The sequence below is a fragment of the Salvelinus namaycush genome, chromosome 7 (genome assembly GCF_016432855.1).
Source record: "Salvelinus namaycush isolate Seneca chromosome 7, SaNama_1.0, whole genome shotgun sequence".
In the NCBI taxonomy this organism is placed as follows: domain Eukaryota; kingdom Metazoa; phylum Chordata; class Actinopteri; order Salmoniformes; family Salmonidae; genus Salvelinus; species Salvelinus namaycush.
In genome coordinates this window covers 24375585-24394690 of record NC_052313.1, presented here as the reverse complement: position 1 = coordinate 24394690, position 19106 = coordinate 24375585, and the positions used below count along the sequence as shown (strand labels likewise).

Genomic DNA, 19106 nt, shown 5'->3' with positions numbered 1-19106 from the left:
ATGTATTTCTTAAAAAATAAACGTGTAAACCATTTTTATTGACCAGAATGTAACTGAAAATACAATGGCAGCCTTGCCATTGTCCATCAATAACAAAACATTTTTTTTTCGTATAACATTTGGGGAAACGTATGCAGTCATTGTAGTCTTACATTTTGTTGGCCAACCAAAATTACCAAAACGTTAACCCGTAATAAGGCTAGGGTGGCTGAGTGTAAATACATGGCTCTGAGTGTAAGCACCTTTTCAGTAGAAACGTTCTTGTGTTCAAATTACCGTCAGTGCGAAATAGCTAGAAAGCTTTCGTATTTCCACTTGGCTGCACCTACGGTTACGATAACGATAAATCAAGTGCAATACCTGCGTCGACCTGTGTCGAGCAGCAAAACACCGGAAAGCTTCTAGCCTACCGGAAAGTTACAAGAAGAACAAGAATAGTTACCTCATCCGGTCATGTGACACTCTGGATGCCCCCTAAAAGCAATTTCAACCGTTTTGAAAAATGACGCCTGGTAACCCCAAAAAAATACCAGGTGCACGAAAAGTTTGGACTTAGAATATTTTTTGAAAACCTCCATAAATCACTCAGGCCATTGACTCGAGAAGAAAAAACATAAAATATTTTCCAGAAGAAAAAACATAGAATATTTTTTGAAAACTTCCATAAATCACTCAGGCCAGCACCCATTGATTTGGGGCGGTAGTATAGCGCTCCCAGAGCGGGTATGGAAGTCTGGATCCCCCCTAAAAGCATTTAAGGCTCTGTGTGTCTTTAAGCACCATACTTTTTCACTCCATCCTTGCTGTGTGTGTGTGTGTGTGTGTGTGTGTGTGTGTGTGTGTGTGTGTGTGTGTGTGTGTGTGTGTGTGTGTGTGTGAGAGAGAGAGCTTTTCTTTGACATCTGTTTAGAGAAATTACTGATTTACAGTTCATGAGGGTTGACCGATTCACACATTTAAAGTTTTGGAAAGATCTGACTTTTTTAAACCTTCGAAACATCACCTATGACCCCATTTTAAGGCACTTCCGGTTGGCACAGGAAGCTATAAGTAAATACATATCCTGATCGGGGTATGCTTTTACAGAATCCTGAGTTTTAAGTCTATACGTTAAGAACTGACTGATTTACACAGGGTTGAATGCACTATATATCACAAACTGCTGGTTGGGTATGGCAAAACACTTTTAGGGTGATTTTATCACTTCCGGTTGCTCCAGGAAGCTTAGAATCAACACAGGTAGACCTCATAGTGGCTTGATGGATTGTCATTGAAGACAGGTTCATAAGACATTCATAACCCACATAGGCTTCAGGTTGAATTTAGGGGTGCAGGCAATGTGTTCCTATGGGGTGAGATGTCATTGTAAACTGTTTGATGTAAACACCTTCTTTTAACTGTTAAGGGTTAATGCCACACGGTCAAGGTTAGGCTTGCACAGAGAACTTAGGAACGTTCCTGGGGTCAAATTGTGCTTCTAAACCTTAACAGTTCTCTCTGTCTCCCAAAAGCAAAAGACTTGAAATGTAGGTCAAGGGTCATCTTCTTGTCACTGTCGCCGCGCTCAGACCGAGCAAGCTACGGTCAAGCGGGGCATCTCGTTGAACTCGGCACGGCCTGGAGACTATGGTGATGTCATTTTTAGTGGTGATTTCAGAATGCTATTTTGGTGGTTTTTCACTGTTGAAACATATTGCAAATGCACAAAAGTCAACTAGCAAGTCAGTGTCCATCAGCCAATTAGATATTTTCAGACACCAAACTGATACCATCTGACTCCAAACTCACTTTTTCCAACTCGTTTAGAAGCCAACTATCACATATTTCAGAGCAGGCCCAAAATTCACAGCGCCTTCCATTTAAACCATAATAAAACAAATAATACGTAGTTATGTTCTAGCTGCGGGTCCAGTTCCCACATTATGTTTAGCCCTATGTGAGGCGACCTCGAATCCCAAGTTTCGGCTCGATAGGTCATTCGGTGCCCGAGCAAAACCTTAATTGGTGCTGAAATTCCACTTTTTTCCATGCCTTGCTACGGGGTCCTTGAATGAGCTATCGGACAGAAATGTCGGGGTCCGTCTCTATGGGCCGAGCCGGTTTCAATGCACCTAGTCTTGCAACTCTGGGACTTTTCTAAATGTCACCATTTTCGTAATGCTCAAAATGAATTGAAATCAATGCAAATGCACAAGGCTTTTTATCGGTCCGAGAACCTTCTAGAGCCACATAACTCACCGTGCTTAATCGACCTGAGCTCTAGAACAGGTTTGTAAAGTTTCAGAACTCTAGGTCTGACGGTTCTTTAAAAGTTCGAACAAAAGTAACTATTGCAGGCACTATCTGCCTCTAAGCCCCTCAGTGTGTCACTCCATCCTTTCTGTGTGGGTGTGTACATTTTTCCTTGAAATCTGATGGGATGAATGACTGATTTACAGTTCATGAGGGTTGCCTATTCACATATATTAAGTTTAGGAAAGATTGGACTTTTTTAACCCTTCGAAACAGCCCTTTTGACACCAATTATGGCACTTCCGGTTGGCACAGGAAGCTGAAAGTAAACACATATCCTCATTGGAGTGGGCTTTTACAGAATCCTGAGTTAAGTCTATACGTTAAGAACTCACTGATTTACATAGGGTTGAATGCACTATTTCTCTCAAACTGCAGGTTGGGTATGGCAAACACTTTTAGGGTGATTTAACCACTTCCGGTTGCTCCAGGAAGCTTAGAATCGACACAGGTAAACCTCATAGTGGCCTGATGGATTGTCATCGAAGACAGGTTCATAAGGCATTATTAACCCACATAGGCTTCAGGTTGAATTTAAGGGAGCAGGCAATGTATTCCTATGGGGAGAGATGTCATTGTAAACTGTTTGATGTAAACACCTTCTTTTAACTATTAAGGGTTAATGCCACACGGTCAATGTTAGGCTTGCACAGATCGGGAGGACCTTAGGAACGTTCCTGAGGTCAAATTGTGCTTCTAACCTTAACGGTTCTCTCTCTGTCTCCCAAAAGCAAAAAAATATGAAATTGAGGTCAAAGGGTCATTTGGGTCCTTCTTCTTGTCCCTGTCGCTGCACTCAGACCGAGCGAGCTACGGTCAAGCGGGGCATCTCGTTGAACTCGGCACGGCCTGGAGATAATGGCAATGCCATTGCAGGCTTTGTGTGTCTTTAAGTACCGTACTTTTTCACTCCATCCTTTTATCCCCTTTTCTTCGTGGTATCCAATCGCTAGTAATTACTATCTTGTCTCATCGCTACAACTCCCGTATGGGCTCAGGAGAGACGAAGGTCGAAAGCCACGCGTCCCCCGAAGCACAACCCAACCAAGCCGCACTGCTTCTTAACACAGCGCGCCTCCAACCCGGAAGCCAGCCGCACCAATGTGTCGGAGGAAACACCGTGCACCTGGCCCCCTTGGCTAGCGCGCACTGCCCTCGGCCCGCCACAGGAGTCGCTGGAGCGCGATGAGACAAGGATATCCCTACCGGCCAAACCCTCCCTAACCCGGACGACGCTAGGCCAATTGTGCGTCGCCCCACGGACCTCCCGGTCGCGGCCGGCTGCGACAGAGCCTGGGCGCGAACCCAGAGACTCTGGTGCCCTAGAACACTGCGCCACCCGGGAGGCAGATCTGACCTTTTTAACCCTTCGAAACTGACCCTATGGCACCATTTGAAGGTACTCCGGTTGACATAGGAAGCTGAAAGTGAACACATATCCTCCTTGGGGTAGACTCTTATATAATATTGAGTTTTAAGTCTTTATGTTAAGAACTGACTTATTTACAGAGGGTTAAATGAGTGTGTGTTATTTCATAAAATCACAAAATTCTGGCAGAGCTTCGAGACCCACTTAAAAAATGTTCGTCTGAACACACTGCAACTGGATCTGTAACTTTTTTTTTTAACTCCTTTTTGTGAACATTACCAATTTGTCAATGTACGATTTCTCTTAAATTACGATAGATAAATGGCTGGTTCTTTTTTTCCTGACACCGTATGCTTATGTACTTTGACGTGAAGCGGTCAAATTAGCACCCTACTTTGCGTTTTTGACCTTTAATCCCAGAAAAATGGCCATAACTCAAAAAGCGTTGAGGCCTCAAAGCCATCTTGTTCGGGGCCAACTGTCCATTACGTCTTCGAAATATTTTCCGTTTCGGAGAAAAGGCCACATGCATTTGCAATGTGCTTGTGCATTTGCAATATTATTTATTTTCCCTCTGGTGGGAATTTCCGAGACTGCGGAAAAATGACCAAAATTTGTTATTTTTATAAAACGGAAACCGAACGTCCGAGAGATTTCGTTTGATGACTTCCTGAAAGATCTCTCCCCCACGCACGGCCCGACGCCGTCCGCGAATTTTAGAAATGTTGCAGGACGTCTAGTAAGGGACCGTACATTTGCAATGTGGCGTTTCTCACTAACCATATGACGAGTGCTAAAATGTTCCCTTAAGGTATGGAAAGGCCTTGGAAAGGCCATAAGTGTAAGCCAACATAATTCATTATTTTACATTAACATGTAATACATGCATTATGAAGAAAATTGTGTAATTTAGGCTCCACGAAATTTGAAATGGGTTATGAAGAAAATCGTGTATGGTTGCCTACATGACAAAAAGGCGTTCTGATTACAAGTGCACCAGTATCCAAAGTATTAAGCGAAATCAAGCACAGAAAACAGCATTGGCATTAATAAAACAATATTTCCCACGAATTAAGTCGCACGTAAATGTGCGTCTTTTCTCAAATTCTGTTCAGCAAGTCTAAAACAGTACATATAGGCATACAACGACACATTTTAAAACATGGTTAAACAAAGACAACATTTCTGTATATTCATGACGTTGAATTAGCCATTAAGAAGAACAAAAATGAAATACAAATTATCGCGTCTATATGGTTGTTGCAAAGGCTTGTGTAGCCTACTGGTTAAATGTGTCTTTTCGCATGAATTAAGAAGCACATAAATGTGTCTTTTCTCACGAATTAAGCCAGACGAAAACGCACAAAAACTGCTGAAATACATTTTGTACATATATGCGCGAATTGAATGTGAGACTGTGTTGCAGCCATCGCATCTCAAACAGCAAATGAAGACAGGCTTCATCAGTGCGTCACACACCACTTTGCAATGAGCTGGAGGCAGTATGCATTTAGAAAACGTTTTCTTAATTGTTTGAAACCTGAATGTTTTACTACATATTATGAGGCATGTTTTCCCTGCTTCAAAGTATCCTAGCCAAAATCAGACCATATCCGTGGAAGCAATTATTTTATGTATCAACTTTCTTTCATTGTCGAGTACCCAAAGGCACAATCCTCGTCATACTAGCAAAACATGCTCGTTGTTGCATCTCCCTTCTTTCTATATTTCTAATGGATATTTTCATCTGTCACCTGAAACTGCTCGCATATGCGGTGCCCTTATGACAACAGTGTTTTCCCGCTAATTGCATTATGGAACGAACATTTACTCGTATCCTACTGCCTTGTGTGCACTGCTACGCCTAATGTGAAGAAATAGTTGATCAACATCTTAAGCTAAATGTTCTGATCTGTTGCATCAGACTCATTGCTTTTCAAAGTTTATTTTATGTAGCCTACGCCTACTAGTCGTATGAATTTGGGATTTATTGTCCCACAAGCGTCCCAGAGTCTGTTTGGAACAGGCCATTTCTTTCTCAACAAGCTGACCAATAGAATAGGTCAACTTTTCTACTATGGGTGATAGTGGATTGACACAGGCTAGTGATTTTGCTGTTCGTTACTTGTCTTGTTGGACAGTTATTCTAACATCTTCAAAGTGAACATCAGAATTCGGTAAGAAGGACCGAACATCGTTGCATCCTCGACTTGAATACTTTGTTAATATGAATTACCATCACCTAAATCGCATTTCTGTCATTCTGAGCACTGTAGGTGGACGCCCTAATCAGGTTACACACCCAATGCATATGGATTCGGTACATTTCTCAAAATGTCCAGTGTATCTAAAATGCTGCCGGTCTAATGTCCGGCGGCACATTCTTTTAACGGAAACACTGTTACTACCATACCCCGTTCAAAGGCACTTAAATCTTTTGTCTTGCCCCTTCACCGTCTGAATGGCACACATACACAACCCATGTCTTGATTGTCTCGAGGCTTCAAAATCCTTCTTTAACCTGTCTCCTCCCCTTCATCTACACTGATTAAAGTGGATTTAACAAGTGACCTCATTAACGGATCATAGCTTTCACCTGGTCAGTCCATGTCATGGAACGCACAGATGTTCCTAATGTTTTGTACACTCAGTGTGTGTGTCTGTGTGTGGTAGGGCTACACAATTAATTGAATCCAAATCTTAACAGGTTGTGATATTTTAACATTCCACTAGGTCGCTTGTAACGTCCGTTTTTATAGTTCACTCTGCATGTTAATTAAGCTATAAGGCAGAGGGTGTGTTGTATATGGCCAATATAGCACAGCTAAGGGATGTTCCTGGATACAGCCCTTAGTCGTGGTATATTGGCAATATACCACAAACCTTAGGTACCTTATTGCTATTATAAACTGTTTACCAATGGGATTAGAAAAGTAAAAATAAATTGTTGTGTCATACCAGTGGTATATGGTCTGATATACCATGGCTTTCAGCCAATCAGCATTCAGGGCTCGAACCAACCAGTTTATAATTGTGATTTTTTGCTGGTGAGTTCTCTCTCCTGTACCCCGCTCGCAGACACACACCTCCTGTAGCCCCGCCCCCTGCCACTCAAGGAGGCTGTTCTTCGAGGCTTGACCACTCCGCGAATGGCACTTGCATGCAGTCAACATGCTGTCAAGTAGCAACATCTCTCTAAACCAGATCGAGAAAACCATTCTGCTTTCCACTTTGCTATACTATTAGTTTGTGTATCTTATTCTCTGCAAAACGCTAGTTAGCATGCGGTCTGTGCCTACAAAATTCATTAGCCGCTAATGCCAATCGCTAGCTAGCTGGCTAGCTAAATCACAGATGAAAGGGGAAACCTAGTTAGTCATAATAATCTACCTTACCTTAATGTTTTAACCATGTCTCATGGAACTAGGTCTACACCAACGTGAATGAAAAACGCAATCAATAATCACAATTGCCATTTACCCCCCCACTCTAGCTACCTCAGACCGGCTTTAGAGTTTCCGCTAAACTGCACCCCTGATCCACCTCTGAACTGAACTATAAAACTAAACCAAGCTGAAGTCAGATTTGAGGCTCAGATGTTGTTAAGCTAAACCCCAAAGAACTTATTTCCTGGGTTGTTAAATTGGACAAAGTGAATGGATGGGATTATTTCTGGACATCTTCCAACATACTGCTAACCATGCTGTGGTCACGCTGATGCTTTTAAAAATGTGCTGAATGAGTGAGGCAAAAGATTCAGTGGAAGCTGACTGACTGACCCAACACAGGAAGGGTGAACCGGCCTTCTGACGACAATCATGCAAACTTCCTTGCTCAACACGCCGCCCCTACATTTTCAACTACTTATTATTAGGCTTTATTGTCGTCTTACAATCTCTACCAACACACATTTAGGCATAGGCATATTGTCAGGAGAAGACTGTCACGCTTGTAGACCTTGAATTCACACAGAGTTGCCTCTCTTCAATAGCTGAAGGGAGTCTGTGTGAGCTGAAAGAAGCACTTTCAGTACCTCCTAATCACTGTTGTCCTCAACACAAAACATTCTGACGTTGAGCCCTGTGCACACACACAGCTTCACTAGGTAAAGAGAAACAAAGTGGATATAACTGGTAGAAAGGCCTTTTATTCACACCTGAGTGTGCCCAGATATCAGTATAGAAATCCAGAGGTAGATTGAGAGTAATCAGAGTCAAGGTTTGGGTGGATTCTACAGTCTCTGCATCCCAGTAGCAGAACTGAGCTCCCTCTCCTCCTCGATCATCATCAAGCACATCGTTTTCCTTTCATCCTAGCCAACTCCACCCTCCCTCCCTCGCTCTCCCTCCCAGCTCTAAGTGCAGGGCCCCTGCTCTGCTCCGAAAGTCACCCTCATACACAGACCCTTTGACCTTGCTGCTCAGTGGCTGGGCCCGACCTCGTCACAAGACTGTTTAATTAGTCATCCCCTCCAGGCAGACACAGCCACTCACCAGCACAGTCTAAGTTTGGAACAGCCCAGGACAGGTACTGTAGTAGCCAAGGCCAGGGTTGTTCTCTTATTCTGGGCCCAGGTTAAAGGCTTAACTAGGGGCTCAGTTGTTTTCCTGGGCAGGTCACATGGTCAGTAAAAATCTACATAGCATATAGCCTATTTACATGGGTCAGAGATTGTGTCATGTACAGGGCAGGAACAGTATACTGCTCCTCACAAGAATAGTCATCGTTCAGTCTTTCCTGCCATGACTTCAGAGTGCTTTATATCATCATAGAAGTTAATACGAATGTTATTGGAAGCAGTGTAACATTTAATTGGCAGTGCTACAACTCAATAGGCTAGATAGATAAACTAGTCATTATTACTGGAGATGGAGGTAAAGGCTAGATCTTCCCTCCCGTTTGCAGTTTGGTTTGAAGGTCTTCCACTGAAACTCAGTCCAGCCGGCTAGATTTCCTCAAAAGCCGTACCACAGCTAAACCCAGAAGATATTCTGAACAAGAGATGAATTCCAAGGCCAAGATTTATTTCCATCAATAGATAACTACAGTAAAGTATGCAGTATGCCTATTAACCCGAGTGAGACTTTTGCCAGGAATCACTCTCACCTGACGGGACTGGCCGCCTCAGAGGGTAAAGTACACGGTGAAAATAAAAACACTAGTTTGCTGTTGTGCTGCACACAGCTTATAGAGTTGCACTGAGGCCTAATGCAAAGCAAGGTAGTGATAAGCACTTTGGCACTGAGCTATTGACTCCAGCTGGAAAATCAATTGTCTACAGTCAGCCAGGCTTTGGTACATGACGTACACACAAGTGCACATACACGCACGCATACTGTTGTGTACAAACACACACTGAAAGAGCCTTTCCATTGACTGAATCCATGACTCTTCCCTCCTTTACAATTCCTCACTGTTGCCTGGGACAGAGGAAGGCAGGCAGGGGGTGGTTATGGTGGCTTATGTTACCAGGATGTAATAGAGATGAAGGTTTTACCCTCCAATAAAGGGAGTTTATATGAGAGAAAGCACAAGATGCAGAAGAGTGCATAGTACAGCCCTCAACCTCACTGACAGAGCAGAAAAGCCTGAGAAATGAACTAGGCATAACTGAACTGTCCACTTCTTCAGTCATCTATGCCTGTTAAAGCCATCCCTCCACTCTGTGCAAACTTTGGGGTTTTGCTTTCCTTTCCCGGCCTCAGATTTCAGAATAACGCATCACTTTACCCAACTTCCTCTGTCTGCTGGAAACCTTGGTACAATCACTTCTCTTTCGCACCTCACACAAACCCCACATCTCGAATGGTAAAAACTATTCTAACTGAATCCAAATCATTAGGAATGCTGCTATGTGCAACACGCCAAACATTTAGCCAAAATGCCAATGCTAGGAAAATCCAGTAGCCATTTAAACAGACATCTGCACAAACTGAATGAGACATCCATGTGCATGGAAATCTGTCTTAGCATAAAAATGTTGAACAACTTGGTGTGTTTACCCTCTTAGTTGGGTTCATTTGGACTAGTGTGAACACTATTCGTAGCGCACTAAAAAAAAATAATTAGCACCATGGCTCGCTCATAAAGGTTGGTCTCGGTCCGATTCAATTTGGACCATGGTGCAGTTCGCTGCAGGTGAGAATGCAGTCCAGACCAAACACATGAAAAGAACCAGAGTCGCACAGTATTATTGGTCATTGTTACGTTCCCCAGTGGTCAAATCTGCCTTTTTGTCGTCCTTCCTCACACCTACAGTTCATACCTATTTCACTTCACGGGGAGTTGAGTTGCAGCAGGGTGTTGCGTTCCCTCTTCACAGAGGCGTGCGTAACAGTCATTTTAGTGCGAACATTTGATGAAATGCAGCGTCATAACTTTAAAACTCTGAAACATTCTGTGAGTATAGCAGCGCATTTATGAGACCCGGGGCAGATTTTTATTTTTTTAATATTTATTTCACCAGGTAGGCTAGTTGAAAACAAGTTCTCATTTACAACTGCGACCTGGCCAAGATAAAGCAAAGCAGTTCGACACATACAACAACAGAGTTACACATGGAATAAACATAGTCAATAATACAGTAGGAAAAAAGGTCTATATACATTGTGTGCAAATGAGGTAAGATAAGGGAGTTAAGGCAAAAAATAGGCCATGGTGGCAAAGTAATTACAATACAGCAATTAAACACTGGAATGGTAGATGTGCAGAAGATGAATGTGCAGGTAGAGATACTGGGGTGCAAAGGAGCAAAATAAATAAATACAATACGGGGATGAGGTAGTTGGATGGGCTATTTACAGATGGGCTATGTACAGGTGCTCTGCTCTGACAGCTGGTGCTTAAAGCTAGTGAGGGAGATATGTGTCTCCAGCTTCAGAGATTTTTGCAGTTCGTTCCAGTCATTGGCAGCAGAGAACTGGAAGGAAAGGTGGCCAAAGGAGGGATTGGCTGGGGGTGACCAGTGAGATATACCTGCTGGAGCGCGTGCTACAGGTGGGAGCTGCTATGGTGACCAGTGAGCTGAGATAAGGCAGGGCTTTACCTAGCAAAGACCTGTAGATGACCTGGAGCCAGTGGGTTTGGCGACGAGTATGAAGCGAGGGCCAGCCAACGAGAGCGTACAGGTCACAGTGGTGGGTAGTGTATGGGGCTTTGGTGACAAAACGGATGGCACTGTGATAGACTGCATCCAATTTGTTGAGTAGAGTGTTGGAGGCTATTTTGTAAATGACATCGCCGAAGTCGAGGATCGGTAGAATAGTCAGTTTTACGAGGGTATGTTTGGCAGCATGAGTGAAGGATGCTTTGTTGTGAAATAGGAAGCCGAGTCTAGGTTTAATTTTGGATTGGAGATGTTTAATGTGAGTCTGGAAGGAGAGTTTACAGTCTAACCAGACACCTAGGTATTTGTAGTTGTCCACATATTCTAAGTCAGAACCGTCCAGAGTAGTGATGCTGGACGGGCGGGCAGGTGCGGGCAGCGATCGGTTGAAGAGCATGCATTTAGTTTGACTTGCATTTAAGAGCAGTTGGAGGCCACGGAAGGAGAGTTGTATGGCATTGAAGCTCGCCTGGAGATTAGCAGAGACTGGGGCTATATGCCACTTTGACAGAGCTTGAGACATTTTGAAAAGAATATTGGGCAAATGTTGCACATTCCAGGTGTGGAAAGCTCTTAGAGACTTACCCAGAAAGACTCAAAGCTGTAATCGCTGCCAAAGGTGCTTCAACAAAGTATGACTCAGGGGTGTGAATACTTATTTAAATGCGATATTGGGTAAAAACAATCCATTTAATTAATATTGAATTCAGGCTGTAACAACAAAAATAAATGAGGAATAGGTATAGGGGTATGAATACTCCTTTGGACAGAAACCTCCATTCTACTTTATCATAAAGGATGAGATCTGTAGTCTGAGCCTTGATTGAGTCAGAAGATGACAAAAGAAGCAGTCAGTCAATCAGATTACTGAGTAATGGCGCCTTCACTCCTTCACTTGCGGTTAAGCTAAGCTAAGTGAAGCTAGGCTAAGTGACGCTAAACTAAGTGGTAGACTAGTGGTTGGACACCAGCTAGCTAACTACCACACTGCCATAGATCCTCATTAAGATCCCATTAGGTAAGTATGAGCCTAGAACAACTTCAACACTTATCTTGGCAAGCACTTGTCCTCATAACCTTGGCTTGAACTTTCAAGGTATGAACAATCCAATAAAGAAAAACCAGGACCTGAGGCCTTCAGAAATCGCCACTGGCCAAACACACTTCTTACACAAATCACATGGCTGCCAAAACCAGTTTCCTGGTAAACTGGTTTTAGAAGCCGTGTGTTGTGTAAGTAGTGTGTGTAAACTGTAGCCTAAACGTAACCGATGTGGTCTGTGTGTGTGTAGAGTGAATCCTTTGCGCCCGGCTCAGAGCAGATTCGTCATGGCAGCAGGGGAGCGGAGATTCTTGACGGTCCACGATCCAGGCAGCGATGGCTCTGAGAGAGGTCCTTTGTGTGGCCACAACATTGAGCAGCCTGTTTGCCACGCCGGGGCCAAGTCTAATAGAGCCTTAAGATGCCAAGAGTCACAGGATTCAAAAGGACTCAGACTACAGAAGGGACACAGCCGTGGGAGAGGAAAATACTACTACACACACACACACACATCAGAAAAAGCCCTTTGAAGCCGTGTAATCGGTGGTGAACCTTTTCTACTGAGGCTTGTAGCTAGCTTCTTCCTCAACCTGCTCTCTACTGTACTTCAGGACTGAGGAGGTTCTAATTAAAAGGACAAACGTGCTGCTCACGCTGGGACTTAAAGTAAAGAGTGCAGGCTAATCAAGGTTGATTGTAATTAAGGTTGGCCCCCTGGCAGATGTTCCGTGTTCACAGTAGAGAAGCCCGGCTTTGCATTCTGGTACCGTGGCTGCGTACCATAAAGTTCCATAAAGCCACAGCAAATAGGCCACTGTAGGCTATACAAACAAAAAAAATGTCTTGGGGTGAAGCTGAGAAAGCCGCAAAGGACCTTACTTCAGCCTTATGCGCCACAGGGAGCGAAAAGGAGCAACAACATTACGTAATACACAAAACCCTTCTCTCTTGACCTCCCAGTCAAAGCCCTGGCCTCACTCACTGACTGTCCAGTTCAGTGTCCACACCCACACACACAGAGGATGTGTAGAAGATGACATATTATGAAGCCCTCAACCCTGCCTGTGGCTAATCCGCGCTCTAGCACTACTGCTAAAGTTACCACAGTCAATGGCTGCCTTAATGGGACAAAGCTATTTTAGGAAGCAGGTATCGGTAATGTGGTCCTGTTGTTGTCTACTGCTCAATGTCTCACCTCTGTGGAGGTCTACCAGAGAAAAGGGATGGGACCAGTTTGTTTAGTAACATTTGCTCTTTCCTTTCCACAGTATATAAACCTAGATCCCATTGATTCATGATCTCATGGTTGTTACCATTCAGCTGTACTTATGGACCTTAAGTCATAGATCACGAGTGCAGTCTAACCTGCGTTATCTAGGTATTGGGATTTCAGAGACATGTATTCGGGTTAGTGAGAATCTGACACTAGTGATTTGTGTACACCTTGTCACCCATTGAAGGAAACGCACACACAATGGAAGCACTGAGTCAGGGATTTCAGTGCTTTCCCTTTGTTCTGGTGTTGACATCAGTGTGTCTGTCCTGCTGCCTGATTGCTAGGCCTACAACTAGGATCCGTGTGGAATGGTAGAGAACGATAAAGAGTAGAAGGGAATGTACCGGACCTGACATTACCTAGTTGCCCGTGACCTGAACATCAAGAAAACTAAGCTATCTTTCACAAAGCAGAGATGCATATAGAAGTTATGGTACTTGACTAGTGAAGGAGTTAGGAGTAATTACCCAACTCAGCCTAGCAAACCAGCCCCAAGGAGAGAGAAAGGATTTCATTGGTTGAACGAATGTTATCAGTATCAATGGGAGGTCTTTCAGGGAAAGGAACGTTAGAATATGAGGTGGCTCTTACTTTCCCCTCCAGGAGTGTTTGGTGGTGTAGAAACAGGCCAGGTCTCTGTTGTCTTTGATGACATTCATCTTCTGGCAAGACCTGCAACACAAGAGAACAAGGTCAGGGTAAGACAGACACAAAGAGATGATGAAATGGGCTTTTAACAGTCCCGCTTTAGTGTCTCTTCATTGAGTACATACAGGTCAGAGCAGTGGAATTGGACGCCAGGCAACTTTCATTTGAGCGAATGGCAGCAAGCATATAAATTAGGCCTCCGGTTTGCTAATTCAATTATGCGTGAAGAGCACAGATCAATGAGAGGGATGGATTCCCCTCATACTGCTATCTTGAAGTAGTCACGTGAGTTGGGAGTGGAGTGGAGGCATTTGGATAAACAGATGCTTAGTTCTATTGAGAAGTCACAGGCAGAACCCAGCCTGAGCTTAAAATACTTCCATTACTGCACATTATGTCACACACTGTCCAAAAAACCTGCCACACACATTTCACACTGGTGGGTCACATTCTACACCTCGATTGAAAATCCTTGTTGACACTCCCTGTGCTGGCTGGGAGAGTCCTGTCTCGTCGCTGGCAAACTCTGTGGTGCTAAACACAGAATAAACAGTGTTGAAAAGCAAATTAGAGTGGAATCAACACAACAGATAGACGTGATACTCCGACTGACAGCAACTATTAGAATCAGCGTCACTGTAGATGTCCTCAACTTTCACATACAATTTCCATTCATCTCTCTCCCCCTCTTCGTTGAAAGCCTCTGTGTGCAAATTTTCACAGACACTCAGTGTAGACTGGGGCATAGCCTACTTACAGGCATTGGGGAAATAGTGCCAACACAGCAAAATGGGACGGAAACTGCATGCAAGTGGTCAACAACATTGCACAAATAAAACGTAGCCTTTGAGCCGGTCAGCATAGCATACCAAGAGAATGTATTGATCATGCCAAAACAATGAAACCTGAGGGGACTGTTTTTTTCAGACATCATTTCTGTAAAATCTCTTGTGATTTAACCCCAAAAAACCTCCATATTTATATACACTAAACTGGACTCGTAGCAGAAGACTCCCTTAGAAAGAGAAACACTGGCCATGTGTCATACTGAGACGGCAAACAGAGGTTTCCATATTTTCAGTACTTGTGTTGAGAATACTAGACCTAGGCCTCTTTGGAATGTAACTACAGTCACACGAAATCACAGAAAAAGTCAGTGGATAAAAACTAGTAGTAACTAACAGACATACAAACAAACAAACAGTACAGTGAGACAGTAGTAGTAGACTAGTAGTAAATCGTGCCCAGAGAGCAGTAGTAACCTCTCTCTGCTGGCCACTGCACTGTCAGTGTCACAGGGGGAACCTTTGTCAGCACTCTGCTCAGATCCTCCTGGAAATAACGGACTTTTCTTTTCCTTCCTCTCCATGTCAGCCTGCAGCAAGGGGCAACAAAATAAGTCCTTATGAAAGACCAGTGTGTCCCCAAGAGACGACGAGTCGAACCCTTCTTTAACGGAAAGATGAAATCACGGAGAACTGTATCATACAAACTTCCTAGGCAACATATATGATGGGTGTTCTTCCCTCTTGACTCACCACTGACACAGCCTATAGCAAACCAGACAGGAGCTAGCTGACTAATCCTAAAGTTAGTCATCAATCTTCCTCTGAAAGAGAACCAGTGCTAGAGCCATCTAAACCAAAAGAAACCGTTCTGAATCAGAGCACATGATTTTTTATGCATCAAACCCTTCCACCTAATTAATTTAATCCAGCCCAGACGGATGGAATTTTATAATAGCGATGGGCATCGATGTGACCACGTGACCTGCACTCCTCTCAACTCAAAGGCCATGCAGTTTAATTCTGTTACCGTGATGAGGGGTATTAAGAGAACGCCCAGATTCCAGGATGTGGTCATGTGATGGCCCTACCCAGCTCTTCCTGTGGCTCAATTGCTGCAGAGTTATAAACCACCTCGGACCAGGAAGAACTAGAGAAAAGTAGTTGGACTTTTTGTTCTGAAGAAAATTGTTCCTTAGCTTGCCAATGGATGGTATACACACACACAAGACAGAGCTGCAAAATGATTGTACGGACACCTCACAGTCGGGGGGGGTTACACGACCTGTGAGGCCGCATATGGTTTCCAAGCAGTGAGTGAACAGTGCTGACTACGCAGGGCCTTTCTGAACATTGGGTGACTGTGTAACCTGCTCTCATGTGACTGCGCAATAACACTAAATCATTGAAGTTCTGCACAAGATTAAGATACCTGTGGCAGTTTGCAGTTAACACAGAATTATGTAATAGTAATGGGAATAAAAAGAGTCAAATCTTACATCTTTGAATCGTATTTGTCTGAAAGGAACAGTTGTCACGCCAGGAGCAACACAGATTTACATGCAAATATTCTGAAATCTGCATTTTAAAAAATCTGCGCATTTTCCCACCAGAGATGTGTTCACATCAAATGTAGTTGTTGCGGATAAAACGTTGTGTGTGATGATGTAGTGCATAGAAAAATTACTTGAGGTTAAAATCCCATGTATCAAATAAAATAAACGAGTTATGGGTTTCCATCGCATTTTCGTCTCTGATGGTTTTGTCAAAAACAAAATTGCGTTATATAGTGAATGTGCCCACTCTGGTCTTGGCACGTGTGCTCTAGCAAACAACTGGCAGATACAGTGCGGGTAGGCTACCTACATGATGAGATTATTATAGACAAAAGAGCGAGATCATTTGTATTTGTCAAACGGCAGCCAACCATCGATCATCATGTCACCAGAAAAGCCCCATTACCGTGGACAGCACTTTCAACACCCTGTGAAGTTCATCATAATCTGTAGCCTAATAAACTGCATGCTTTCCCCAAGTCGTAGTGGGAGGACCACACAATATTTTTTTATTTATCCCCATTAGCTGTTGCAAAAGCAGCAGCTACTCTTCCTGGGGTCCACAATATTGGTGTTCACAATATTGGAGTCACGCAATATCATTGTGTGACTCCAATTTACTTCGATATGACGGTTATTATATCAATATTTGCTCATAAAAGTGTTTCCCCTGCCATTTATTGCATAATAAATTTTACCGACACAAAAATATTCTTTGTCTAGCATATTTTGTTTTGTCGACATTTGGAAAGTTTACCAGAAAATGTGCTATTTCCATCAAGCTTGTACAAAAAGGTTGTATGGAAACCTGGCTAGTGACAGCTAATATATTAGCACTCTGCTACTGAGAAAGAAATGTCTAACTTCACACACTTGAGGTTTGATAATTCTGTGCCTCAACATTTCCACTAGTGTTCTTAAAATGTTATAAGTTGGTAATATTTCTGCAACTGATAACTTCAGGGAAAGGGGTCTTGTGGTCTTTTTATCGTTACATAGCGTCCATGCAATCAATGACTAGGGCAATTCCCTGGTATCAGAATGATACCGATTTCTCACATTAAAATGTATGTATAAAAACAAAAAACATTGAAGGTTAAACAAAGCATACAACTCTATGACCAAGGACTACTTTTAACAATGTCCACTGAACATTTTAGAAAAACAGATTTAGAACAATGCAGATGCAAAGTTTGGTAACCGAATGACGGTTTGTGTAAATTGTTAAAAGTAGTCCTTGTGCATAAGAGTTGTACGGTTTCTTTAACTTTGCAATGATTGGTTTTTGTTTGACATACATTTTAAAGTGAAGAATCTTAGTCTCAGCATCATTCTGTTAGCGTGGAATTGCCCCCCTAGGCCTTATGGATCTCAGCCTTTGTAGCGGACATTAGTCTTATTATGTGTCTGATTGAGCACTGATAGTGCTGGTAAAAATCAATATAAGGCTACTTCCAAAACTTCAATCTCGGTTAATGGGTGGATGGAGTTGCCTAGATTACCTTCATTCGGTCTACAACAAATTTGATCGACAGATATTAGTCCCCACATTTGTTACCACCACTAACTTAGGAAGTAAAATCACCTACACATACTAATAACACAGCAGAATAATGAGCATTGTTCCTGGAATTGCTTTCCATAAATAAAGTTACATTATTTAATGTAGCTGTAGGGGCACAAGAAATCCGATTGAATGCATGACAACCACAACACAGCGCAGTCAGCCTGAGGATGTAGATGCTGCTTTCAAATTCACAGTATGACTGCAAAATAAATTTCTCGGTAAGCATTTCGTTGGTCGGTGTATACCATGTGTCCTGTACATACGACTAATAAAACTTGAAAATGTATTTCACAGTACATATCACACAGGGTCATGACCAAAACAATGCTCTTCGAAAACCACTCTATAGGTTGACAAGTAACTTCCGTTAGAAAAATTAACTAGGTAAATGCTTTCGCAGACACAATGAAAGATCATGTATATATGGGTTTCTACAATTCTATAAAATAACTGCCGACTCACTTTGATCACACCCTGTTTGGCAGCCGCTGGCTCTGCTTGGGTAGCAAGCTAGCGGCTAGTAGGGCCACATTCAAGTGCAGCTCGAGCGGGCCAAGTTGGGAGGAGTCTCTAGACCGAGTAAAGACGAGTCGAAATGGCCATTCCCGTGATGAACATTGTAAATATCATGACAATAAGCGAAACCTAGAAGTGTCACAGTGTTTTATTTTATTATCAACACACTTTAACTGGATGTGTTTTTTCGCAAAAGGGGGAAGCTAGCAAGCTGCCTAGTTAGCTAGGTAAGCCTAGCTAGCTAGCTTAGCAAGGGCTCTGTCTATGGAGCTCAAAAATGAAGGAAAGGAGTTGTGCATTGTGGCAATCGCAGATGAAATTACCTGTATGTTCGCTACCAGATGCGATTATTTTCCGACCCTGAACCCCCACCCTCCAATGTGCGAGGCTGTTGTGTTTCTGTTTTCCCAATCCGATGCTGTAGCTGCTTAATTGCGCTATCTTCACTCGGGGCTCAGGACGCTGCCATATTCCTGATAGCCGAAAGTGCGGAAAGCGCACGCGCGAAATCTGTCGGTCATGAGTGTCTGATTGGTTTGTCAGGAAGTAGCGCGTTCTGTGCCTGATTTCTTTATTTGTATTTTTATTATTTACAACAAATCAATACAAACAAAAAAAAATGACGAACACAACTATATATAAAGAATATTACACAAGGACCTTATTTACAATGACAGCCTACTCCGGCCAAACCCTCCCCTAACCCGGACGACGCTGGGCCAATTGTGCGCCGCGCTATGGGACTCCCGATCACAGCCCGGGATCGAACCAGGATCTGTAGTGACGCCTCTAGCGCTGCGATGCAGTGCCTTAGATCGCTGCGCGCACATTTATAATTCTAACAGCTTTTTTGTTGACAGAGTGTTTAATTGTCTTAAAATATAGTTCAATTTCTTTTTCCAAGGTAATGAAATGTGGTGTTTTGTTTGTAAATGTACATTTGTGAATAT

General features: G+C 43.1%; 1 protein-coding gene across 3 annotated transcripts in view; it reads right to left on the bottom strand.

Annotated features, from left to right (window-relative positions):
* Window positions 1–18634, bottom strand: part of LOC120051122 (dnaJ homolog subfamily C member 13-like) — a 56994-nt gene extending 38360 nt beyond the window's left edge. For all 3 annotated transcript variants that reach the window (XM_038997795.1, XM_038997796.1, XM_038997797.1), the window contains exons 1-2: window positions 18480–18634; window positions 13676–13756 (exon numbers count right to left, since the gene is read on the bottom strand). In XM_038997795.1, coding sequence (XP_038853723.1) covers window positions 13676–13743 — 68 coding nt within the window. In that variant the 5' untranslated portion in view covers window positions 13744–13756; window positions 18480–18634. The remainder of the gene's footprint in view (window positions 1–13675; window positions 13757–18479) is intronic.
* Window positions 18635–19106: the final 472 nt, after the last annotated feature.